The sequence below is a fragment of the Phoxinus phoxinus genome (assembly GCF_949152265.1).
Source record: "Phoxinus phoxinus genome assembly, chromosome: 25".
In the NCBI taxonomy this organism is placed as follows: domain Eukaryota; kingdom Metazoa; phylum Chordata; class Actinopteri; order Cypriniformes; family Leuciscidae; genus Phoxinus; species Phoxinus phoxinus.
In genome coordinates this window covers 21,177,175-21,202,970 of record NC_136900.1, presented here as the reverse complement: position 1 = coordinate 21,202,970, position 25,796 = coordinate 21,177,175, and the positions used below count along the sequence as shown (strand labels likewise).

At 39.1% G+C, this 25,796-nt stretch overlaps 1 protein-coding gene across 3 annotated transcripts in view; it reads right to left on the bottom strand.

Moving 5' to 3' along the window:
- The window catches only part of atp8b4 (ATPase phospholipid transporting 8B4), a 35,615-nt gene extending 10,087 nt beyond the window's left edge, over positions 1 to 25,528 (bottom strand). The window contains exons 1-19 of one of the 3 annotated variants that reach the window (XM_079603393.1): positions 25,398 to 25,466; positions 23,588 to 23,655; positions 13,498 to 13,593; positions 12,971 to 13,029; positions 11,439 to 11,552; positions 10,893 to 10,991; positions 10,689 to 10,750; positions 10,484 to 10,556; positions 9,188 to 9,258; positions 8,924 to 9,006; positions 7,565 to 7,723; positions 7,236 to 7,324; positions 6,656 to 6,852; positions 4,591 to 4,799; positions 4,469 to 4,512; positions 3,144 to 3,309; positions 2,850 to 3,038; positions 2,460 to 2,575; positions 102 to 266 (exon numbers count right to left, since the gene is read on the bottom strand). In XM_079603393.1, coding sequence (XP_079459519.1) covers positions 102 to 266; positions 2,460 to 2,575; positions 2,850 to 3,038; positions 3,144 to 3,309; positions 4,469 to 4,512; positions 4,591 to 4,799; positions 6,656 to 6,852; positions 7,236 to 7,324; positions 7,565 to 7,723; positions 8,924 to 9,006; positions 9,188 to 9,258; positions 10,484 to 10,556; positions 10,689 to 10,750; positions 10,893 to 10,991; positions 11,439 to 11,552; positions 12,971 to 13,029; positions 13,498 to 13,573 — 1,971 coding nt within the window. In that variant the 5' untranslated portion in view covers positions 13,574 to 13,593; positions 23,588 to 23,655; positions 25,398 to 25,466. Of the gene's footprint in view, positions 1 to 101; positions 267 to 2,459; positions 2,576 to 2,849; positions 3,039 to 3,143; positions 3,310 to 4,468; positions 4,513 to 4,590; positions 4,800 to 6,655; positions 6,853 to 7,235; positions 7,325 to 7,564; positions 7,724 to 8,923; positions 9,007 to 9,187; positions 9,259 to 10,483; positions 10,559 to 10,688; positions 10,751 to 10,892; positions 10,992 to 11,438; positions 11,553 to 12,970; positions 13,030 to 13,497; positions 13,594 to 23,587; positions 23,656 to 25,397 lie in introns of those variants that run through there. The other 2 variants (XM_079603394.1, XM_079603395.1) reach the window with 2 other exon arrangements.
- Positions 25,529 to 25,796: the final 268 nt, after the last annotated feature.

Here is a 25,796-nt window from a genome sequence, read left to right as displayed (position 1 = left end):
GATAGATAGATAGATAGATAGATAGATAGATAGATAGATAGATAGATAGATAAACAACAGACAGATAAATAGATGGTCTCAATAATAATAGTCACATTTACCATCATGCCCTGCTCTATTTCTTCATACAGAGCCCCGAGTTTTTCTTCTCTGTTATCCAGTGTCGTGCTGGCGAACAGCAGTTTCTTCATCCATTCATCAAACATGTCTTCATCCAGGTCTTTGTACGCCAACGCTAATGTTCTCAGACCCTCCCCGGCGAACTCCTACCACACAGAAACAGAGGACACTAATGTAGCAGAGGGATATATTTATCTCTCACCATGAAACTTGAAACTCAGTCAATTATAATTACATCAAATATTTCTTCAGTGAAAATAAGGAGCGCGCTACGCAGTTCTTCCCATCTTTGATCTGATTTGATCAGTTTGCTATCATTATTTGCTATTTTTATCCCACTAGCATAGCTTCTCCAGTGACGTGAGTCTTGCACTTTGAGGACCCGCAGAAAGCCATAAATGAGACATGAATAATGGACAGCGTCTCATAGTCTGTAATAAGTACGGCCCATAGGTTGCTTTTAGACTGACTAGTCGAGCACTAGACAATAGCATTATTGTTTCTTTGAATATGGTTTGAGAGGTTGGTTTCATTGCTAATATTTATTTATATTTACATTTTCTGAAGAAATTCTTCTGGTTTTTGCAGAATAGCTAATATAAATGCTAACAATAATCATTAAGGACATTAATGAAACACAGTGCTTGGAGCCACCAAATGTGTTTGTATAAAGTGTTTTCCATCTGAAAAGCCTACAAGAAACTTAATGGAATTGATCTGAATAAAATAAAGCTTATCTCTACTAAGACAGAGCTTTTAGTCATGGAGAAAATGAGCCTTGTTTGTATCGATTGTGCCGCTCTGACACTCACAGTGTGCATTTGCTGTAATTTGTCAAGTGGAACGGTGCGTCTACATCTCTAAGCCTCACGATTCTCAAGCGCATTGAGTGGAGTAGAAACAAACACAAAAAGAAAAGACTTAAAAAATGCAAGAATCTGCATAACCTGAAGCTTATAATTATTAAGGTTTTTAGTGATGCCTGAATAAGGCCAAAGTTTGGTAACAGTATGAGTTTCAGAGACTAATACCACGGTATTTCCATACTATTTCAAGGTTATGAGGCACTCCAAAGTACTTTTTTTAGCCTAAAAGTACAAAGATTACCATGGTAAATTGGTAAAACATGGTATTGTTATGATAAAGGCCCAAAACATTCAAACAAATATTAAGATGTCCAATGGTATGGTTTCACCACGATATTGCATCCAAATAACATGATTTTATCATGGTAAACACCTAACAATATGGTTTTACCACGGTTTTTCCAGCAATGCCCGAAAACATGGCCTTACCATATCATCACATCAAAATAACATGATAAATGCCCAACAACATGATTTTTACCATGGTTCTACATCTAAATAACATGTTATTATTATAGTACATGCCTAAAAACATCCAAATGACATGGTATTGTCATGGTAAATGCCACAAAACGTGGGTTTTCTATATTGCATCCAAAAAAACATGGCATTAGCATGGTAAATGGTAAATGGACTGCATTTATATAGCGCTTTCACAGACCCAATGGCCACCAAAGCGCTTTACACATTGCCTCACATTCACCCATTCATACACCGGCAAATGGCAAATGGCAAACAACATCGTTTTACAATGATATTGGTAATGCATCCAAATAACATAGTACCCAGAACATGTGGAGGAAACAAGATACAGTATTTCCATGGCAAATGCCCCAAAACATGGTATTACCGTGGTATTCCACCCAAGTTACAAGGTATTAACATGGTAAAGTCCCAACAACATTGTTTTACCATGGTACTGCATCCATAATGGCATTATAATTATAGCAAATGGCAAAAAAACATGGTATTACCATAGCAAATGCCCAAAAACACTGTCTTACTTTGCCAAAAAATTTGGTATTATTATAATAAATGCTCAACAACATGGTTTTAAAATCACACTGCATCCAAATAACATGGTATTATCACAGCACATGAGCAAAAATGGTGGTTTTACCATGGTAAATGCCCCCATGGTCTTACCATGATATTGCATCTAACTGACATGGTATTATTTATAATGTAAATGGCACAAAACATGGTTTAAACATGTTATTTCAACCAAATAACATAGTATTACCATGGTACATTCACATACATCACTACAATACATGCCCAAAAATGGTATTACCATGGTGTCACATCCACACACAAAAAAACAGTAATATCATTCATGGTACTCTTTTGACACGTTTTTTTTGTTAGTGGCAGCACACCTACTATACTAGCTAGGGACCAACATCCACAACATGGGGCTAAGCTAAGCTGATGCTTTCTACAGGGAAGGATGGCTTAACAATAGAGACTCACATTAAGGTGCTCTGAGGTAGTAAACACAAGCTCTTCATTAGATGGGTCCAGCCTGTCGAAGACAATCGTGTCGGCTCCTTTTGAGTAAAGCTTTAACTGCCCCTTTGGGTTCCTCACTGCGGAAGAGACAGAAAATGAGAGTGCTACTTATAAATGTCCAAGTATACAATAAAACAGTTTCAACAGACCAGCAAGATATTGATTCCTCTATGTGAATGGATGAATTATGCATACAGACCCATAAGAGAGAGAATTATGTCAGGGATGTAGCTTTTGTGAAATATTAAAGGTATCAGACAATACAAGATTGTGACTTAGATTACATAAAAATGTAAATATATCTTGATTTTTTTAATTTAAAATCTCTTCAAAAAATTAACCAGAACCAACCAATGACGCTCATTCTCTTCCGGACGTTGTTGAAGTCTAAAATGGCTATTAGCTGATAGGTGACCGCCTGACCCATCTCATATAAAGTGATGGTTTCGGGCGTTCGAGACCGGAATACGAAGCCAAAGTTGCGTGCAGCAGTAACCAGCGCGCCTTCATCCGGAGACTGTGCCTGATACACCAGCTCACCTTCAACATGGAATCATTTCAATCAAAGTCAGCTCAAAATCCATATACAACAAAAGTGCTACTAGGATGTGGAGATATATTTAAGGTGTTTGGGGTCCAGTTTACCCTCATTTCTCTCCTCTGGCATGATGGTGTGGCAGAGCGCTAACAGACGGAAGAATTCCTGCACCAGAGGCTCTTCCAGCTTGATGGCCTCAACCAAACTGCTGTCATGGAAACGGAATTTCCGGTCCATCAGTGGGTTGAAGGAGAAATCTACACACGGTGTTTTCTACAAGAGTCAGAGACAAGTGTGACTGCCAAATCTGTTTTTTGTCTATTATATTTAAAACAATATTTATCTTATAAGTAAGGTAGTTGTTGTAGTAGTTATGTTAAGGTATTGGGTAGGATTAAGGGATGTAGAATATGGTCACGCAGAATAGCATTAATATGTGCTTTATAAGTACTAATAAACAGCCAATATGCTAGTACGGTAATATGAACAACAGCCGAAATGTATAATTTTCCTGTTATCTCTGTAAAGCCGCTTTAAAACAATCTGTATTGTATAAAGTAAAGTGCTATATAAATAAAGTTGACTTGACTAATAAGAATCAAGTAAATGGTGAATGTGTTCCCTAATCTAAAGTGTTACCAAACATTTAAATATAACTAGATGAGTAACTTACTCAGAGAATGAGCATGTTTTAGTATTTTGCTAGCATGAAATAGTAGGTTGTTAGCATGATTAGCATGTTACTAGCATGATTTAACAGGTTACTAACAGGTTACTAACAGGATTTAACATGTTGTTAACATGTTTCAGCACATTGGTAGCATGAATTAACCTGTTGCTAACATGATTTAACAGGTTGCTAACATGTTTTAGCACACTGCTAGCATTAATTAGCATGTTGCTAGCATGTTTTAACAAGTTGCTAGCATGAATTAGCATGTTTAACACTTTGCTAGCATTATCTAATACTTTGCTAGCATCATCTAATACTTTGCTAGCTTGAATTAGCATGTTGCTAGCATGCATTAACATGTTGCTAACACAATTTAACACTTTGCTAGCATTAATTAGCATGCTGCTTGTAGCATGTAGCATGAATTACCATGCTTCAACAGTTTGCTAGCATTAATTAACATGTTTGCGAGCATGAATTAGCACGTTGTCTTATGATGGTCAATACGCTTTGCTATTGATAGACAGCTTAAATGTCTTATTGTACAAAAGTTTTTACCGACCCCCTATGCGACTTTTCGTAGTTTTGATCGTCCGTTTAATGAAAACCGTAAGTCGGATCGGTTAGAAAATATATAGCACACGAAGTCAGAACAGTCTGAAAGCCAACATAATTATTATTTGTAAAGTAATATTTGATGCATTTCTTAAAATAATGAATAATAAAATAATTAATTTAGAAATAAACGTGTTTCGTTACCTCTGTAATATCCACTTTATGCCCAAACTCATCATAAACATCACCTAGACAAACAAAATCACATCTATTAATGCATATATCCCGATGTGTCTGTAAGCGTGGGCGTGTAACAGGAAGCGTACCGTAGGTCTTCCCGTTGATGGAACACTTATTGAACACCATGATGTTCTGGGTCAGGGTGCCTGTTTTGTCTGAGAAGATAAACTCCACCTGGCCCAGCTCCTCGTTGAGGGTCGTGGTGCGCGCCTCGGCGGGAGTGTCCTTACGGCTGTAGTACATTCGTCTGTCCCAGTTTATAAAGTAACTGTGGCCCAGCCGCAAAACTTCTACGCTGTAATATAGTACATTTTATGTTAATGTCATCCAAGTCTTCTTTTTTTGTCCTTAAAGGTGTAGTAAGCAAATTCTGAGAAACGCTGTTGAATATTTAAATCAACGCCAAACCAAACAGTTTTATGAATATTTGGTAGATGTCTGTTCTCTATGTGTGCTAGTTTTGTGTGTGTTGTACATAGTCCTGGCTGTGTAAATAGAAGAATAAAAGTTACTCGGAATGATCCACAAAACACTCTTGTAGCCAATCAGCAAAAAGGGGCGTATCCGATCATGATGGGGAAGAGAGAGAGAGGGGGGGGGGGGGGGGGGGGGGGGGAGAGGGGGGGGGGGAAGAGAGAGGGGGGGGGGGGAGAGAGAGAGGGGGGGGGGGAGAGAGAGAAAGAGAGAGTGAGAGAGTGAGAGAGAGAGAGAGAGAGAGAGAGAGAGAGAGAGGAGAGAGAGAGAGAGAGAGAGAGAGAGAGAGAGAGAGAGAGAGCGAGCGAGAGCAGGACATTTGTGGAGAGACTGTGGAAAGAGAGATGGCTGAGATATTACCAAAGATGAAAAGGTCAGAGGAATATAATTGGAAGAAGAAGGGTTGCGGTGAGCTAGGACGTGTTAATATTGAAAAAGCTTTCCAAAAGGTCCTAAAAACGGACGCTGAGGTTGCTTTGTTCCAGCTTGTTCCATCTTTTTCACAGAACTAAGATATGCTGTTGTTGTTGAATCACAGCTGATTCATCCATACTTGACTGATGCGGCAGCTGTTAGTGGTTGCCTGTGTTTCGTGGCATGTTCGTTATTTTGGGGGCGGAGCAATGAAGGAAGAGGTGTGTTTGCGATTGTGAAGATTAACAGTTTCTCAGAAATCGCTTACTGCACATGTCAAGTCAAGTCACATTTATTTATATAGCGCTTTTTACAACACAGATTGTTTCAAAGCAGCTTTACAGAGATAACAGGAAAATAATGCAAAAAAAGAAGAAGAAAATAGAGTCACAGTCCAGCTTAAGTAAGTTCAGTGATGTTTCATTTTTGTTTTAAAAAAGTTATTAATTTAGTTCATTTTATATATATATAGCCAATCTGGAGTAAACCGTGATCTCATCGTCCAGCTCAGTTCAGTTCTTGTATAATAGTGTCAATGCAGGCAGATCAATATTATTGTTGAAAATTAAATGTAATGTTAAATTTAATGTCCCCAACTAAGCAAGCCAAGCTAATGGCAACAAAGGTGGAACAAGGCGACAGTGGCAAGGAACCAAAACTCCTAAACAAAATTTATGTAATTTATTTATCTGTATTTTTGTGTGTACATTTTTTATATAAAAAACATATAAAAATAGATACAAATTTAAAATAGAAAGTAAAAATTATGAGATATTACAAAAGTCATAATTGACATTTGACACCCGGTTTCACAGACAGGGCTTAGATTAGGGCATTTAAGCTTTTATAAACGTGCCTTAGAAGAAAAAAAAACGTACTGGTGTGTATCTTGAGACAAAACAATGGCCATGACATATTTTAAGATACGTTGCTTTCAGTTAAAACCGCTCAAACATGTATTTTAGTCCTGGACTATCTTAAGCCATGTCTCTGAAACCGGGGGGTAAAGTCATAATTAGGACATAAAAAGTCATAATTACTGCATTCTAACTATGATTTACCACAGCATGCTTTTTAAAATCACAATTATTAGATAAAGAATCAAAACCATGACATTATTAAGTTAAAATTATGAGATACACCTCCAGTTTCACAGACAAGGCTTAAGCTAGTCCATGACTAAAATACATACTTCATGTTTAATGTGAAATCCAGGTCCTGAAGCAAAACCAGTTTACCACCACATTGTCTGATCTGACCTACCTGACATAAAGTGAGATGGGCACAACAGTGTTGAGGATGATAACGTAGGACCAGAAGGTCAGGAAGCCAGACAAGACTGCATTGATCGTGAGTTGCTTCCACTGAAGATACGCCCAAAAGTCGTTGCCAACACTCTGCTCCCAAATGGTGTTTCCGATGGCCAGGATGATCCCCATACAGATGAGAAACCCAAAGATCTGGAAAACCAGGAAATATGTCTCCACTGAATCATTTTCAATCCTCAAAATGAAGATTCTCTCATCATTTAATCACCCTAACGTCGTTCCAAAGACTTTCATTCATCTTTGAAACACAAATCAAGATGGTTTTCTTCTAAAGAAACACGATCGCTTATATGATTAACAGATTTATGGACAGAAATCTCTCAGAGATTTGTGTTTTCGAAGATGAACGAGATTGAGTAATTGACCAAAATGTTCATTTTTTGGGTGAACTATCCCTTTAACGCATGCAAAGCGTTTCACAATAACAAAATGAACTGCCCTTTTGAAAGGCTGGTGGCGTGAGTAAGTGAGATGCCACATGTCGATCATTCCCAGCATGCTCCACACACACTCACCCACAGCACTAAGGTGTTCATCAGTTTGTCGATGCTGGTCCTTTTGAACTTCGTCCTCCCACAGTTTTGCATGAGCTTGGTTTGGAGTCCTGATGGAGACAATCAGAACCGAGTTCATCTCAGGACAGATCATGGTGTGCGTTAGGAGCTAAGCATAGATAATAACATTAATTACAGATGAGGCAGAAGAACTAGGCAGTCAATATGTCTCTGAGGAACATCTACTCAAGATAGCTAATCTACGGATCTACTCAAGATAGCTAATCAATGGTCTGTGAAAATGCCATTCGGCTAGGACAATTAATGGAGGAATATTGAAGAGAATGTACCGGCGAAGATGACCAAGCCGAAACACCACTCAGTGTTACGAAGCACACAGCCTCTCAAGAGCATTTTCTCGTTGTCCAGAGGATACTTATTATCTTCCCAGCATAGAGTCCCTGTGAACTTATCCAGTTTGTTGTTGGGAGGCTCGCAGATGACTTCCCCTGGGAGACACGTTCAAATACAACATGTGAAAGGAAGATGTTTTTTTTAATCACATCATGGTTTATCATTAGACACTCATCTCTATAAATGGCATGCGTGTGTCGTCACCGTCGGCCGGAGTGACTGCGGTTACGCCCACTGAGTGGCAAAAAGACTGAGCGGCAGCATTTTCAGCGTGAATGACTATACAAAAAGATTTGACAAGAAATCTGAGGTAGATTTTTACAGACTGCCGATAGCTACAGAAAAGAGAAGCAAATGGGTCGCTGCAATTCATAGAAACTACTGAACTCCAGGCAGCGAAACGTGGATTTGCAGTTTTCATTTTGTGTCAATATGCTGAATTTTGGGGTAAAATCATTCCCTATATATTGTAGTGCTATATATTGTATTGACAACTCGTCGATTAAATATTTACCATCATATATTCTGTATAATTGGATGTTTTTAAACAAACACTGACAAAAAAAACTGTACAAGTTTTAGGGCTGGACGATATTAATATATATATATATATAAAACATTGATATAAGTGGCACATATATAAATGTCAGGAAACATGATTCCTGGCTGCAAGTCATTATCCATGGATCACTGGATCTATAAGGAACACTATATCGAGTCCAACCTTTAGTTTAAACTGATAATCATTTGTTTTACTCGCGCGTTCGCAGCTTCCCCTATTAGATCCAGTCCGGCCTGTACCGGCGGGAAAGTGACGTCAATGCATACCCTCTATTCTGCTCTTTAGATATGGCTCAGGCCCTTCATTTAATGGAATTTTAAGGGGATTTTTGATGATTAAAAGCACCCCATAAAAGCAATATAATTTGAACTATAGTTCATGTTCGTATTACAAACAATATGGAACGAGTGTGTTCAAATCCCTAATCCTAATTAGAAGCATTGGAACTAGTATTATAGCCACTATAATTTTTTTTCCAATTTCACGAATGCAGGGGCTTCACTCTGGATGAACTTTAATGGAATCCAAGCGAAAACGCTACAAATCTCATTACAAACGTTCCTTCGAAAGAAATACACGAGCATACCAAAGGTCCCGCGAGAGAAAGCCACAGAGATCGATCTAATCGATGTGACGGATGCAATAAGTGTTTATGTTTACTCGTGTTGACTCAAGTTCATTTCTGTTGATGGTGCACTAATGGTGTGTGTGTGTGTTTGAATAAAAGCTTTACCATTAAAGTCTGCAAGCCTGGCAACATCGTCCCCGAGGTCTGAGGTTACAGTCAAGGCTTGGCGCACCTTCAGGTTGGTTTCTCTGTTGGAATTGGAAAGAGTCGATAGAATGAAAGAGGCTCACGGTCGAGTCATGCTCTCACTGCTGTACAGTCAGTCACAGAATCGAATTTGAGATGCTTGTGCTGGATGTTGAACACGTCCAAAGGGAAGTGAAGCACGCAATATTAGCGCCACCACACATGTCGCAGAAAACATCTCACCCATCTAGCTCTGCAGTCTCGATATAGCAAAGTCCATAGGGCTCACTGCTGGAGAGGAGGAGAAGGTCAGCCTGTACACAGGAGAGACAGCGGACACTGAAAGCTGTGCAAAACTCATAAATCATGTGCTACTCCACTCTTTACAAAACGGTGCAATCATCTACTAAAGTCTACAGATAATGCCATCATATTGGGATCATCAAAATCTTTTTCTGTCACTTTGATGGTTTAGTTGTTGTATTTAGGTGCCAAGGTTTGTACGTTTTTATTCCGCTCCTGGCTGGTTGTCTATGGCCATATGATAAATCGTTATGAAATTTGGTGCAGTGATTGGGGAAGGACTGAACATGATGGCAATTTTGAGATCTGCCTTTGGTCATTTTCAAATACATTTATGCAAATAACTTTTAAACTTTCAACTGGGGATTTAAAAAAAAATCTAAGGGGTCCTCAAGATTACTTAAACATTTTCAAATTAAACAAAACAAAAAAAAATTTTAATAAGCTAAAACCAATAAAAATCAAGATATCAATATTTCTTATTTTAATTCACCCCCAAACTTCTAATATTTCTTATTATAACTTATTAATTTTTCAATTTCATTACAATAAGTTAAGTTATTTTAATCTATGGACACTTCTAAATACACTCACAAAATCACACGTTCTGCCTGATAATGTTTTTTTCACCATCATAGAGTTTAGAAAAAGAAAAAAGAAAATATATATAAAGGTTTTTTTATATATTATTATTTATTATTTTAGCTTTTATTGTGTTATTTTTATATATTTTGTTTGATTTGATTTATATAGACAAAATAATATAAATAGTATACAATTTAATATTGGCCATATTTCAGTTTTAGGTCAAAACAAAATATATTATTGGCTTATTGCATAACCTTTTTTTTAAGCAAAACCAACTGATGATCTTCAGACCAGTTTTTATAAGTATAATTAATTATTTCATTCCAATGAAAAAATAAAGAAACTAATGAATTTGACCTTAAAGACATACATGGAAGCGAGTCTGGATCTTGACCATAGTTTCACTAATTGAAATGAATCGGTCTCAGAACAGTTTCTGACAATTAAAGTTTATAAATTAGGGTTAAATCTGCTCATTAGCTTTGAAGCGATTGACATAAAATAATATGTCTGATGTTGTTTTAACTCTTTGGATCGTGATTAGTACAACGCACATGATGTGATTACCATATCCGCTATATTTATTATATTTGCCATAGTAAAGTTAGTCTGTTAGGCTGTATATATTAGCAAAATATTCAAACTTACAGCAACAAACTGATTGTTCTCAAGTTTGATGATATCACCCACTGTTACATTCATCCATTTTTCAATCTGCAGTCTGAAAGAGAGATATTTCCATGTGTTACAGGTCAATCGTTATTCATTTCCTAAGCATTTACAATTCAATAACTGTGTCTCAACAGCAAGACATACAGCAGAAAATGCTGATATGTGGCATAAATGCACTTACTTTCCTTTGATGAGTACCTGAGACTGCCGGGTGTTGACTTGTTGATCACTTTTATGGCGGAACTAAAATCCAAAACAGATCAATTATAAGTTATCAGACAAACATCGGTTTAGCTTATGTCAGGCAGCCCACAAACAGTGGTCTACCTTTCTGAATGCAGTATTCAGAGTTGTAAAGATAAACAGGACAAGAATAGATTCTCACATAGTCATCAGTAGCATCTTTGACAGCTGTGATAGCAAGAACCAACACCAAAGGCACAATGGTGGTGAACCACGAAAGAGATGAGATTTCTGGAATTAACTAGAACACACAACAGAGTATTAATATGTATAACATTGCAGAGATTGTTTCCCCCAAAATACAAATTCTGTCATCATTTATTCACCCTCATGTCGTTCCAAACCTATATGGCTGTCTTTCTTCTGCAGAACACAAAATAAGAGATTTTGGACTGTTTTTGTCCATACAGTGAAAGTCAGTGGGGTCCAAACCAACAATGGACCACAGGGACTTTCATTTTATGGCCCAAAAAATAAAATTTTCACAATATTTTCTTTTGTGTTGTACAGAAGAAAGAAAGTCATACAGGTTTGGAACGACATTGTCAGTGTCCATACGCACGGCATAACAACATTTTCAGTGTAATGTAGAACCAAATCCATGAAATTCAGGATCAAATCGTTTTATAAATGAGGCCCCAGATTTATCTTCAGTAATTTCATAAGTGACCTTAAAAGGCTGGCAAACCTGCAGTATCAGCAGAACTAGGAAGTAGGCGTTCGCAAAACGTTGAAACTGCTCGAACAAGTTAATGGGCAGGAAGGTGAAAACGTTGTATTTTGCTGTCTTGATGCAATTGTCCTGGGAAAGAATCATAGAAAAGAAAATAATTCTAACTTTGAATTTTAATTCTAACAATACAATTACAATACAAGAAAAGTTTCTTTCAATAGCACATTTTAAAACAAAAGAATTTGACCTAAATGCTTTAAAGATACACAACTGTTCAAAGTTTGGAGTGGTAAGATTTTTTCAATGTTTTTTTTTTACATTTTGAACATTAGAAGTCTCTGATGCTCTCCAAGGCTGCATTTAATTGATCAAAAATACAGTAAAAACAGTAATATTGTGAAATATTAATTACAATTTAAAATAACTGTTGTCTGTTTCAATATATTTTCAAATATAATTTATTCCTGTGATGACAAAGTGATTTTCAGCATCAATATTCCAGTCTTCAGTGTCACAAGATCCTTTAGACATCATGTGCTGATTTGCTGATTTGAACTGTTTTCGACATTTATTGTATTTAACACTACCGTACTTAATTGTTTTGTGTCGAAACCATTTTTTTTCCCAAGATTTTCTGGTGAACAGAAGGACTTAATCACTTATTTTGAATGAATAATGAACTAACTTGTAAAGCATTCATTAATCTCAGTTAAAGGTGCAGTAAGCCATTTCTGAGAAACGCTGTAGGAAGTGGATTGGACAAAGCAGCACAACGCACTTGCAGCCAATCAGCAGCAGGGGGCGTGTCCACTCACGAGGGGGGAGGAGAGAGAGTGAGCAAGAGGAAGATTTGAAGAAAGACTGTAGAAAGAGAGATGGCTGAGAGACATTACAAAAGAGAAAAGCTCAGAGGAATATCACTGATCATGATCGGGCAAGGGCTTTAGGACCTGCGTTAATATTAGAAAAGCTTTCTATTTTCTATTCTATTTTTTAAAGTATTTTCTATGTTTTACTGAAACAAGATCTGCTGTTGTTGTAATGTTAGCTATAGTAACATGACAGTTTTGAATGTCATTGTTTGTCTGGAGCTGCTGTGTTGCTGGCGACTAACAACCAACTCTTGCTTGTATATATTTTACTCTTATGTACTGTATGTTAATTTTTTTTGTTCTTCCTTGTCAATTGTTCATCATCACATTTTGCTTCACTTCAGCTATGATAAAGAGACATCCACTCCTGCGTTGCGTGTTCGTGCATTTTGGAGGTGGAGAAATTAATGAGTGTTTGTTTAGGCTGATTTCAAATATAAAGTGTTTCTCAGAAATCGCTTACTGTACCTTTTAATAATTTCAATCCATTCAATATTATTAAAATCAAAAGTTGCATTTGTTAATATTATGGAACTGATTTAACATGAACTAACTAACATTAAGAAAGATTAATAAATACTGTGACAAATGTATTGCACATTAATGCATTAACTTATGTTAACTAATGGGACCTTACTGTAAAGTGTTACCAATAAAAGACATTTCTAGACTTACAGCATAACTGAACCTCTCATTGTAGTCCCGATCGTTGGCTCGAACATGTCGTTCCTCCTCTAGAGTTGAACAGAAGTTAAGTTTAGTAAATTATTGGAAAGAAACACCATCCAGTACATTTCCATAGAAATACTACAACAGATGTGAACTTTCAGAACAACTTTCATGCACTAACACCCAAAACCAAGATCCAATATGTATCTCAATGTCAGTCTGGATTAGTTTGTCCACTAAAAAGATACTCCTCGTAATCTAATTTTACTTTGTTTCTGGAAGTGAACGAGGAGCCATAAATGGACTCGATATTTTCAAAAGCCACTAACAGCGATGTCTCAAGAGCGATGCCTATGAGTATCACTCAGCAAAATGAAGAAAGTTAAAATAGAAAGAGTGTAAGTGAGAACCTATCATTGATTCTTAAAAATCAAACATCTCCTGGAAGAAGCTTGCATAGACGTAATCCAGCTCTTCCAGGATATTTCCCCGTTTATCATTACTCCCAATCCCACAAGTCCTTGAAGCTCTACCTTGTCCGGGTGATTTCGAGCGTGTGTTCCAGCCTCCTCTCCCTGGTACTAACATCCATAGCCATCGCAGCGCCATTGCCTGTTTGCAATGTCATTCTTCGAGTGACACAGACAAACGTTCAGGCATTAGATTAAACCCTAACTTCAGTCCAAATCAAATTACAGAGTCATTAACAAACCATGAAGTACTGCATAGTCTGCTTTCTGTTGGGCAGCTAGTTTGTGGAGCGCAGCAGACGTTGCCTACACTTGTGTGTGAGCGCGCGAGATTGAGACGTGTCCCGTCGGTGGAATTTCATCGCCTGCAGGGCTTATGCTTATTAGCATAAAACTACTCCTAATCATTTACTAGCTCTTCACTGAGGAGTTAGGGAGGCGTCTGGCATTATACACACAGTACTTGGTTTCGGAAGACCTAGACGAATATTTGATTGAAGTTGAAGTTACTGAAGTTTCTCTTTTATTCTTTGCTAATTAAAAAGGTCTGAGACATAAAGGAATGAGCAACACTGTTGGGAAATATCAAGTCAGCATGAAACGGAAGTTGTGATAGTATTGTGATGTATATCCGAGTGAAATGGCTTCTCAAACTAGAAAAAAATGTAGGACGGGGCTTGGTTTTGTCCAGTGGGAATTGATTGGATGGTTGTGGTTTGCTATTGGTGGACCTCATGTGAGTGACAGGTTGATCCCGCCCTCACGCCAGTAAACACGTCATCAGAAAAGAGAAGTTATTTTGATTAAAGATTATAAGGACACATGAAAGGATGAGCTAATTATCAGAAAAAAATGCTTTTTATTTGTGTCACAGTGTCTGGTTTGAGTTCCCTGGGTCACCACTAGATGTCCTCCTTCCCCACGGTGTTTGTCACATTCTGAACTACATTCCCCACGATCCTTGTTCTTCATTGCACTCAGCTGTCCCTTGTCACTAATCATTGCACTCAGCCAATTCCCCATTAGCATTGTCATTTCCCTGTGTATATAACCCTGTCTGTTTTAGTATGTGTCACGGAGTCCTTGTTATATATCACACCACTTCTGAGTTCTGCTTTGTTGCCCGTTTTGTATTGTTTTATGTTTTTGGATTGCTTCTCTGGTTTTGACCCCTGCCTGGACTGTTTACGAGTACGGATAACCCAATAAATACTGCAAATGGATCTAACCCCTGCTTCCCGTGTGTGGTTCGTGACAGAAGGACTCCGTCATGAATAGATCCAGCGGTAGGGGTTTTCGTGGCTCTTCCCCAGCCATCAAGAGGGGAGGTTCGAAGGAGGTTCCACCGCGGATGAACATTTTTCAATGTTTTGCACTATGGGCCCATCAAACGGAGGAGATCATGGCGACCAAATCCCCTGAGCCTCCTTCAGTCAGACAGGAATCTTTTGAAGGAACCCGCCTGGCCAAGTTTTCTGGGACCCGTGGAGGCCGCAGGGGAGGAGGTACTAGAGGCGACTTCCAGCACCACTCTTCGCCTCAGTCTCTCTTCCACCCTGGGCCGGTGATGCTCAACCCAGAGCTCCCTTCACCGTTGTTCCTGTCCCGCCTGGAGCCTACTCCTCGCCATCGAACACGGAGGAGGAGGAAGACTTCCTGCCTCCTTAATGACCCGGAGACCGTCCCTGGGCAGATCGCTGTCGTCCCGGAGGCCGTCCCCTCCGAGCAGCCCGCTGTCGTCCCGGAGGCCGTCCCCTCCGAGCAGCCCGCTGTCGTCCCGGAGGCCGTCCCCTCCGAGCAGCCCGCTGTCGTCCCGGAGGCCGTCCCCTCCGAGCAGCCCGCTGTCGTCCCGGAGGCCGTCCCCTCCGAGCAGCCCGCTGTCGTCCCGGAGGCCGTCCCCTCCGAGCAGCCCGCTGTCGTCCCGGAGGCCGTCCCCTCCGAGCAGCCCGCTGTCGTCCCGGAGGCCGTCCCCTCCGAGCAGCCCGCTGTCGTTCCGGAGGCCGTCCCCTCCGAGCAGCCCGCTGTCGTCCCGGAGGCCGTCCCCTCTGAGCAGCCCGCCGTCGTCCCGGAGGCCGTCCCCTCCGAGCAGCCCACCATCAGTCCTGCCACGGCCAAGAGAGCGGTCTTCCTCTTTTATGCGGTGGCGGTACTGCATGCGTGGAGGAGGCACGTCATGTCTGCCGTTCCAGAGACTGTCCACGTCACGTCTGCCGTTCCAGAGACTGTCCACGTCACGTCTGCCGTTCCAGAGACTGTCCACGTCACGTCTGCCGTTCCAGAGACTGTCCAAGTCACGTCTGCCGTTCCAGAGACTGTCCACGTCACGTCTGCCGATGCAGAGACGGTTCCTGGGCCAGAGGCTGTTCCCGTCAGTCCTGCCACGGCCAAGAGGGCAGTCTTCACCTTTTACACAGTTGCTGTCCTGCGTGCCTGGGCTGCACACACCACCAAGATGGCAGCCTCCAGTCTGGTTGGAACCCCGGACACTGTGCTTCAGTCGGTGTCTGTTCCTGAGCCTGAGCTGGTGCCTGTTCCTGAGCCTAAGCCTGTTCCAGTTCCTGAGCCGGTGGTGTCTGTTGCAGTTCCTGAGCCGCTGGTGTCTGTTGCAGTTCCTGAGCCGCTGGTGTCTGTTGCAGTTCCTGAGCCGCTGGTGTCTGTGACTGTTCCTGAGCCAGGGTCTGTCCCTGTCCCGCCTTGGTCTTCACCGCCATGGCCGCCCGAGTGGTCGTCTTCACCCTGGTCGTCTCCGCCGTGGCCGCCCGAGTGGTCGTCTTCACCCTGGTCGTCTCCGCCCTGGCCGCCCGAGGGGTCGTCTCCACCCTGGCCCCCCGAGGGGTCGTCTCCGCCCTGGCCCCCCGATGGACTGTCGTCTCCGCCCTGGCCCCCCGATGGACTGTCGTCTCCGCCCTGGCCCCCCGATGGACTGTCGTCTCCGCCCTGGCCCCCCGATGGACTGTCGTCTCCGCCCTGGCCTCCCGATGGACTGCCGGTTTCGCCCTGGCTGCCGGCTAAGTCGTCACCCCTTGTTCATGTTCCCCTCCATGGACCTGGCCCCCCGTCCCGCCCCCTGATCCTCCACCATTTCACCTCCCGCCTGGACTTTGTTTTGTCTGTTATGTCTTGGAGCGTCTGGTAGCCGCTCCGTAGGAGGAGGGTTATGTCACAGTGTCTGGTTTGAGTTCCCTGGGTCACCACTAGATGTCCTCCTTCCCCACGGTGTTTGTCACATTCTGAACTACATTCCCCACGATCCTTGTTCTTCATTGCACTCAGCTGTCCCTTGTCACTAATCATTGCACTCAGCCAATTCCCCATTAGCATTGTCATTTCCCTGTGTATATAACCCTGTCTGTTTTAGTATGTGTCACGGAGTCCTTGTTATATATCACACCACTTCTGAGTTCTGCTTTGTTGCCCGTTTTGTATTGTTTTATGTTTTTGGATTGCTTCTCTGGTTTTGACCCCTGCCTGGACTGTTTACGAGTACGGATAACCCAATAAATACTGCAAATGGATCTAACCCCTGCTTCCCGTGTGTGGTTCGTGACAATTTGAGGTTTATAATTTATTTTTCTCAATTGTGTTACTTTTTATCTTCTTTACACTGTCTTAAATACAATTTAAAACCTTAATTAGTGAGATTTCCAGAATTTTCTCGCAATAAACACTGATATAGACACCAGAATATAAAATAGGCTAAAATATAGGCTAAGTTAAGCTGGTTATCAATAAACTTTAACCATAAATGTAAGAAAAGTATTGGATTGGTTTCCCTTACAATAACATGGACACTTGCAGCACAACATAATGCATACTCAACCTCAATCTTTTTTATAGTTTCTCATATGTTTATAGTCTGTGAGTCAATAGCTAAAGATGTTGGATGTACTGTTCAACCGCAGGAGGATTTACTGTACAATGTTCTTTGTGTTACTATAACATCATAGTGGCGTGAAACATAATCTACTATAACATCATGGTGATGTGAAACATAATCTATCTCAATCGATCGAAATTTGGGGATCAGGGCTGGAGTCCAGATTATATTTTGCTGACTCGAGGGTCACTTTATATCATGGCCTGAGTTGAACTGCACTGCAGTCACTCCAGACTTTCCTCAAGTACCGCTGAACTTGAACAGGAACTGTCCGCAAGACTTACCAAATGACTGAGTCTCTAGATCCCACACTGTTTGCGCTTCTGACATGAATAATGATCAAACTGACAATTTTTGCTTGGTGGACTATAAGACGAGTGGAAAATTCCTATTCCTATAAAAAAAAAAAAAGATTTTTACTAGTAAGAATTGTATTTCTGATATGTGAAATAGTAAGAAATCAATTATTGATATCAAAAATTTAATTTGAATGGCAGCCTATGGTGACATGTAACTAGTGAAAATACAATTACAGATATCAAGAATTATAATTTATACTAGTTGAAATTAAATTTTTGACATCCAGAATTTGATTTCTGTGAGTGATATCAAGAATTTGTGTTTTTACTAGTGGAAATTAAATGCCTGATATCAAAAATAGCCATTGTTACTAATAAAAATCCAATTTCTGATATTATTGGTTAGCATTTTAACTAGTACAAATGTAATTGTTGATATAAAGAATTCATTTCAAGGGAATGAATAAAAATCAAAACGCCTTGCCATACAGTGAGATCCAGTGAGCGTTCGAGTCTGGCACAGATGTCTCCCATACACAAATACACAAATGTCTTGGTGATTTAAACTAGTTTAAAGCCAGATGAAACAGCGATGACATTCTCAACAACCCTGATGTGGAAAAAGGCTTTAAATCCATAAGTTACCAATATTTACCCTGATTTACTGTGGTAAAACTAACTAAAACCATGGGATTGTGGCAGAAATGTGGGATATTCATATTGAATGTGTTTATATTATTAATGGAGCTATAGCCTTTTTATTATACTAATGTCTTTAGGCTACAGTTTTTCATTAGAAATACAATAGAAACAATATAGTTACTATTTACCATGATAAAACATGATCCAAATACTATGTATGGAAGAACTATGTTACCCTATACAAATTAGGGATGCACCGATATGAACATTTTGGCCAATACCGATAATTCTTTATATTTGAAAATCTAAATCCAAATTTTTATATAATTTTTTGAGAGCCTTTTTACGAAAACAAGTCTCATCATTAAAAGCCACGTCCCAAGAGCACAATTATAATATAATTATATAATTTTAAATATAATTTTATGTAGCCTATATGACAGACCTAATACTTTAACTGTTGCATGCCACACCCATAACACCCTAGCATTGTAGCAAAGAAAATGTACGTGGGAAAAATTGTAGTTAAAACTACAGGTCTTTAGCAGAAAAACCAGACTCATTTTACACAACTTCTGCATTTCTTTTGGTTTGGCAAAGCACAATTTTCTCACAAAACACTCAACCCCTTCTCAGGATAGGTCAATCATTTCTGCGGTAATGTGAATTGGTTCATTCCTGCTACAGCTTTGTGAAACATGAGAATTGTTTCCTCATTCAGCTCAGGTGCTACAACCATCACCAACCATTAATAATTGAAGAGTTTCCACACCCAGAGATGCACTAGATGAGCTTACACTCAACACTCTTTGTACAAATTTGCCCCGTCACACAAATGACACATGGCAAAAAGACACATACAACTTGCCTATACTCTAAAGGTGCTTCAACGGTTCAGGTTCTTGAGTTAAGTTACGGTTCTGCGCAGATTCTGTATCAGTATATTGGATCCGTGCATTCTAGGGCTGTAGTCAAGATCACCTTTGTCGAGTCCAAGACAAGTCCAAGACCAAGACTAGTAGAGTCCAAGTCAAGACCAAGTCCAAAGAGGTTCAAGACCAAGACAAGACCGAGTCCAAAGAGGTTCAAGACCAAGACAAGACCGAGTCCAAAGAGGTTCAAGTCCAAGACAAGACCGAGTCCAAAGATGTTCAAGTCCAAGACAAGGCCGAGTCCAAAGAGGTTCAAGTCCAAGACAAGACCGAGTCCAAAGAGGTTCAAGTCCAAGACAAGACCGAGTCCAAAGATGTTCAAGTCCAAGACAAGACCGAGTCCAAAAAGGTTTGAGTCCGAGTGAAAAAAAATCACACACTCGCAGGTCGTCATCTGCGGAAGTCTGCGGGAAGCATACTACAATAATACGTTATTACTGGGAACATAATAAAGACACCTGGACTCGGTCGAGACCAAAAGCCGTATTTGGCAAGACCAGTGGCCGAGACGATTGCGTGTTATAAAGTCAGAATTGCGAGATATAAAGTCAGAATTGCGTGTTATAAAGTCAGAATTGCGAGATATAAAGTCAGAATTGCGTGTTATAAAGTCAGAATTGCGAGATATAAAATCAGAATTGCGAGATATAAAATCAGAATTGCGAGATATAAAATCAGAATTGCGAGATATAAAGTCAGAATTGCGAGATATAAAGTCAGAATTGCGTGTTATAAAGTCAGAATTGCGAGATATAAAGTCAGAATTGCGTGTTATAAAGTCAGAATTGCGAGATATAAAGTCAGAATTGCGAGATATACCGGTAAACGCACAATTGCGTGTTATAAAGTCAGAATTGCGAGATATAAAGTCAGAATTGCGAGATATAAAATCCCGATTGCGTGTTATAAAGTCAGAATTGCGAGATATAAAAGTCAGAATTGCGAGATATAAAGTCAGAATTGCGAGATATACCGGTAAACGCACAATTGCGTGTTATAAAGTCAGAATTGCGAGATATACCGGTAAACGCACAATTGCGTGTTATAAAGTCAGAATTGCGAGATATAAAGTCAGAATTGCGAGATATAAAATCCCGATTGCGTGTTATAAAGTCAGAATTGCGAGATATAAAGTCAGAATTGCGAGATATAAAGTCAGAATTGCGAGATATACCGGTAAACGCACAATTGCGTGTTATAAAGTCAGAATCGCAATTACCTTTTTTATTTTTTTTTATTCTGTGGCGGAAACTGTGGGGTATTTTGACCTAAACCTTCACATACAGACTTATTTTACATATTGTAAAAAGGGGCATTATTCCACCCCTTTAAGTCACCGGCCATTAGCAGGTGTGGTACATATTTATTTTAGGCTCTGCTCTCACCTCTTTATTTTTTGACTATTTTTTGATTACTTACCTTGCATTTGAGTGCAAGGTAAGTAATCAATATTTTTGCTTCGTTTTCCTAGAAGAAACTGTAAATTAAACATGTACATCTGCTAAATGTTTATTTTTCTGACTAGCATAAAGCTAACAGACATGGGCTAAAGTCACAAAAATGTTGGTTCTAGTTTATTTGTAAGAGTAGAGGTTAAAGTTTCCACCTCTTGAATTAGCATAAGGGCTCCTTGACAAACATTTCAACAATTATGGAAATGACAGTACGAGTGTGTTACAGTATAGGCTACACCGAGCACGCACAAAATGTTTAAATGACCTCAGTGACTAATACACGGAGGCGTGTGTATTCTTCCTGTTTTGTGTACTTGATCACTCACACACTGACGAAAACTCATGCAACATTCTTACAACACTGGCTTCCCAACTTTCCACTTGCAACATCAGCGTATTACAACAGCAAACCTCAACATAAAAGTGAAAAACAAAAGGAAAATACCTGCAGGTCTCACGCTCATGTCCCAGCAGTTATGAGCAGCAAGTGATCTCCATCCAGACGACCAGATCATGTTTTTAAAAAGATTAAAAAACCGAACTGCCTCTGCCGCCCAAAGGCAAGAAACGATCTGTGGTTTATCGAAGGTCAAGGCAAAACCTTGCGTCATCGGCAGATCCGTTTACCTTTTCCTACCCATAATCACACACACATAAACACGTAGTGCACTTCCCGTCAGCATCCCTATAGCAGCAAAGCGTCTGCTTTATCTCTGTGGAGCAGCACATGAGAGAATAAAGGAGCAGTGAGTTATGTCACAGGAAGAGGATACAAACCATCCCTTCTTTTTTAAAGCACTAATTAACTATTTCTGGGGATTAAAACGAGTTTGATTTGTTTGTGTGCAAGTGAAACCAAGAGCACACATGGGGGGCAGGGGGGGCGGGGGGGGTCATCAAGGTTTCTAGGCAACAAGACCTATGAAGAGCACAAGACCTCAGCTCAAACATGGCGTAGTTGAATTCTGTGGCTGACAATAAACATATTATATTCAGAAATTAAGTATGGACTGAGAGAACAGGGGCTTGTGTTTCACAGAATGGGAGCTGCAAAACACTGTAATTATCTGGTAGTTTGTGGCGTCTACGGTTGATCATGTGCGGTCTCAATTTCGGTTACTGTTAACCTAAAGAGAAGTAACAAGAAGTACTGGTAAAGAGAAGTAACTGCCCAAGAGAAAGCATCATATTTTTTAAATATATATATTGAATTGTTTGTGACTATATTTTCATGACTGGAAATAATAACTTTAATGACTTTGTAATTCACATTATTCTCAATAATGATTCTCATTACTGTAATATTGTAATTTAAACAAATCAAGCACATAAAATCAAATAATGTATTTAATCTTCATAAAATAAAGGGCATACAATAGTTGTATGTGTACTATTTAAATAATGTTTTTTTTCTTCAAATTACAGTAATGAGCATGAGATCTTTTTATGCATTATGTTAATTTACTTAACTGTCTTGAAAAAAAAATGGTATACTTATGTTTTAATAATTTCCCAACAATTACTTAAAAAAGATATATAACATGCCAAATATAAAATACAAATATAAAAATGTTACTGTATCATCAATAAACTTCAATTACATTGTATATATTGCAAACAGTTCTCTACATGAACAACACAAGAAAAAAAATTCAAATTCACTGGACACTTATGGTTTTAAAGAAATAGTTCACCCCAAAATGAAAATAATACCATAATTTACTCACCCTCAAGCCATCGTGTATGACTTTCTTCTTTCAGCCAAACACAATCAGAGTTATATTGAAAAATACCCTGGCTCTTCTAAGCTTTATAATGGGAGTGAATAGTTAATGAGATTTTGAAGCCCAAAAAAGCGCATACATCCATCATAAAAGTAATCCACAGGCTCCAGGGTGTAATAAAGGCCTTCAGAAGTGAAGCGATGCATTTTTTGAAAGAAAAATATCCATATTTATAACTTTATAAACTAATATCACTGGTGACTTCTGACCTGACACATGAAAACTCAAGCTCGTCCTCTCTTATATTGAAATAATATTGTTTTGCTCTATCAACTGCGCTAGCCTGGTCCTACCAGACTCTCGTACATTTCATTTGTACAGAGAGTCTGGCCTCTCTCCATTGACAAGCGTTAACTTCCTTGAAGGCGGGTACTCTGCTGAAGTTTAAAACTATTGGATCTGCCCAGAGTCACTCTGGATCTGCCATAACCAATCGCTAACGTTTGGTCACGACTAGCGCACAACCTCAACCTCATCGTTCTCAGCCACTCCCTCTGTTCGCTGATTGGACCGGTAAAAAATTGACCGGAGAAAACCCAAGAATATACCGCAAATCCCTGACGGAGTATTGAAGGAAAATGAAAATTGAGCGGAAGTACGTAGGAGGGCGGAGCCAGGCTAACACTGCGCTTCTGTGTTGGTCAATTTTCACCTGAGCTCACACTACGCCTATGTCATACGCGGGGTCAGAGGTCACCCTTCCGCCAGAACTCGACTCGCATGTGTACGGCCGTTACTGGAAGCCAGTGATTATAGTTTATAAAGTTATAAATATGGACATTTTTCTTACAAAAACGCATCGCTTCACTTCAGAAGGCCTTTATTTACACCCTGGAGCCTGTGGATTACTTTTATGATGGATGGATGCGCTTTTTTGGGCTTCAAAATATCAGTTACTATTCACTCCCATTATAAAGCTTTGAAGAGCCATGATATATTTTTTATATAACTCTGATTGTGTTTGGCTGAAAGAAGAAAGTCACACCTGGGATGGCTTGAGGTTGAGTAACTTATGGCAATCATTTTCATATTTGGGTGAACTATTCCTTTAAGACATTTGGAAAGACTTGAATTCATTCAACATATCTAAACATGAATGCCAGTATGAGTTTTACTGTATGTGTTTTTAGACATGCAAGATTTGTTCATGTCCAACTGTACTAACCAATGCGAACGTCCTTCTTCCAAATTGCCATAACATCAGGCCATCTCCGACGGGTCCTAAGGGTTTCACTGAAAAACATGAAGCCAGTGTGACTCAAACAGTCCATTTCCATTGAATCATTTTCATTATAGAAACAATCAAATTTAAATTGGCTGGTTTGAAGTTCATATTAACAGAGATTTTACACAAAGACGCAGATCAACAATGACATCCCAAACAAAACACTTTCCTATAAAGCCATTGTAATTCATTTAGGCATAGGGAAGCATAGCAGTTGATTAGAGTCACACACACCAGAATGCAATTGTCTTTTAAAGTAGAAAACAGTTTTAGCTGTTGTTAATGTCTGACGCACACAGCGTATCTTCCCCCACACTGCCTAATGAGAACCCAGAGGAGCTGCAGCCTGGAGACCCGTCAGGTCTCGGGAACACACACTCTCCACCGGGAACACTGCAGGGTTGCTGACGCTGGCATGCAGTAAACACAGGTGAACACCCGAGAAGGGCTGCAGAGTCCTGCCATATGCTGGCTTTACGTGACAAAACCATTTATAGAAAAGGCTTCTATAGTTGGCACATGAATTTAGATGTGAAAGGTTGTAACCTTCCCTTTTCGATGTGAAAATAAACATAACATGGAATACCTCAGCACTGCACACTTCGGATGTCTCCCTAATTTAACACACCTGATACTGTATCATCAGCTAAATAATAAAAGCTCTGATATGAACTGTAATAAGAAAGACTTCCAAAATGCGCCATGTTTAGCACTCCAGGACCATCGTTTTCTATTGAAATCAACGATGAAAGTTCGTAAGCTGTAGAGGCGCCTGACTTACTGACCCAACGTGCCTGCAGAGCTCTACGCTCCAATACAAAAGTGACTGAAGACTCTCATATATTGACAATCCTATCCTCCATACTAAATCCGCAAGGGAATGAGATAGAATATAACATTAGAAAATATGGAATTTGCCTGAATTATATAGGCTAATAAATATGAATCCAAATCCAAATATGGATACATAACATTTGATAACCAGAAAAAAATAGTAACCAGTAAAAAGTATATACGCAATAATTATATTTAAATTACTAACAATTTTTTTATATATAATTACACATTACTATATATATATATATATATTTAATTTATATTTATTATAATCTTCCTTAAAAGTATTGTATCAAAAAATATATAAATATAAATAAATATATTTTAAATAATAATAATAACAATTATTATTAATATAGTTATGCATCACAAAACATATTACAATAGATATATTTTGAATACAATAAATAATCGACATTTCATTTAATTTAAAATGTATTGCTATGAGTATATATAATCATTAAGTTAAGCATCATCCACATTACAGTTGATATATTTTAAAATATTAAATTATTTGTAATATCAAATTTATAGTATATATCTTATAATATATTGAATTATAATCAACTGTGAGAATACACAATCAATTACCGTTATTCAATGCCCAAATAGACGAGAAATAGCCATGCAGACCCAAGGTAAAATCTGTAACCTAACAGCTCAATAATAGAAAGCCTATATAGTAAATTGTTCAACCTTAAGTGGCACACAGATGCCAAATAAGACCGATAATTACAATAAATTGACATTTTAAGAATAAAATCTGCTACAGAATGCAATAACAAGCCAATATTATGTCATTGAAAGAAACGCGTGCCCGTCAGACAGTCATAAATGCAGTAACGCTCATCGCTCATAAACGCGGTGTATAAGTACACTCTATCATCCATCATTCACAACATACAGCGCTTACCGAAAACAAGCTCCATCCATTCATGTATGGTTCTGCTACGGAGATAGGGTGGAGTAAATCGTCCATAAGAAATAAAGCAGAGAAAACACTAGACAGATCCTTAAATCACCCCCTGCTCTCTCGCGCTCTCACGCGCGCGCGCACGCACATACAACCGTTCTGCGGAAGGATACAGCTTATCAAAACGTAAACAAACCGTGAATGAATAAATACATTCGGTTTTCATTTAAGTACAAACTTGTTTGTATTTTTTTCAATGATAGCATATAAAAACATGCTAATTTGCTGTAGTCTGAATATTTGACTGTATATTATTTTTAACTGATATAATGTTGATAGCCTACCATAATAGGTGCCAGGTATTATTGGGAACGTCTTTTCAAAACTTTTTGGGTTATC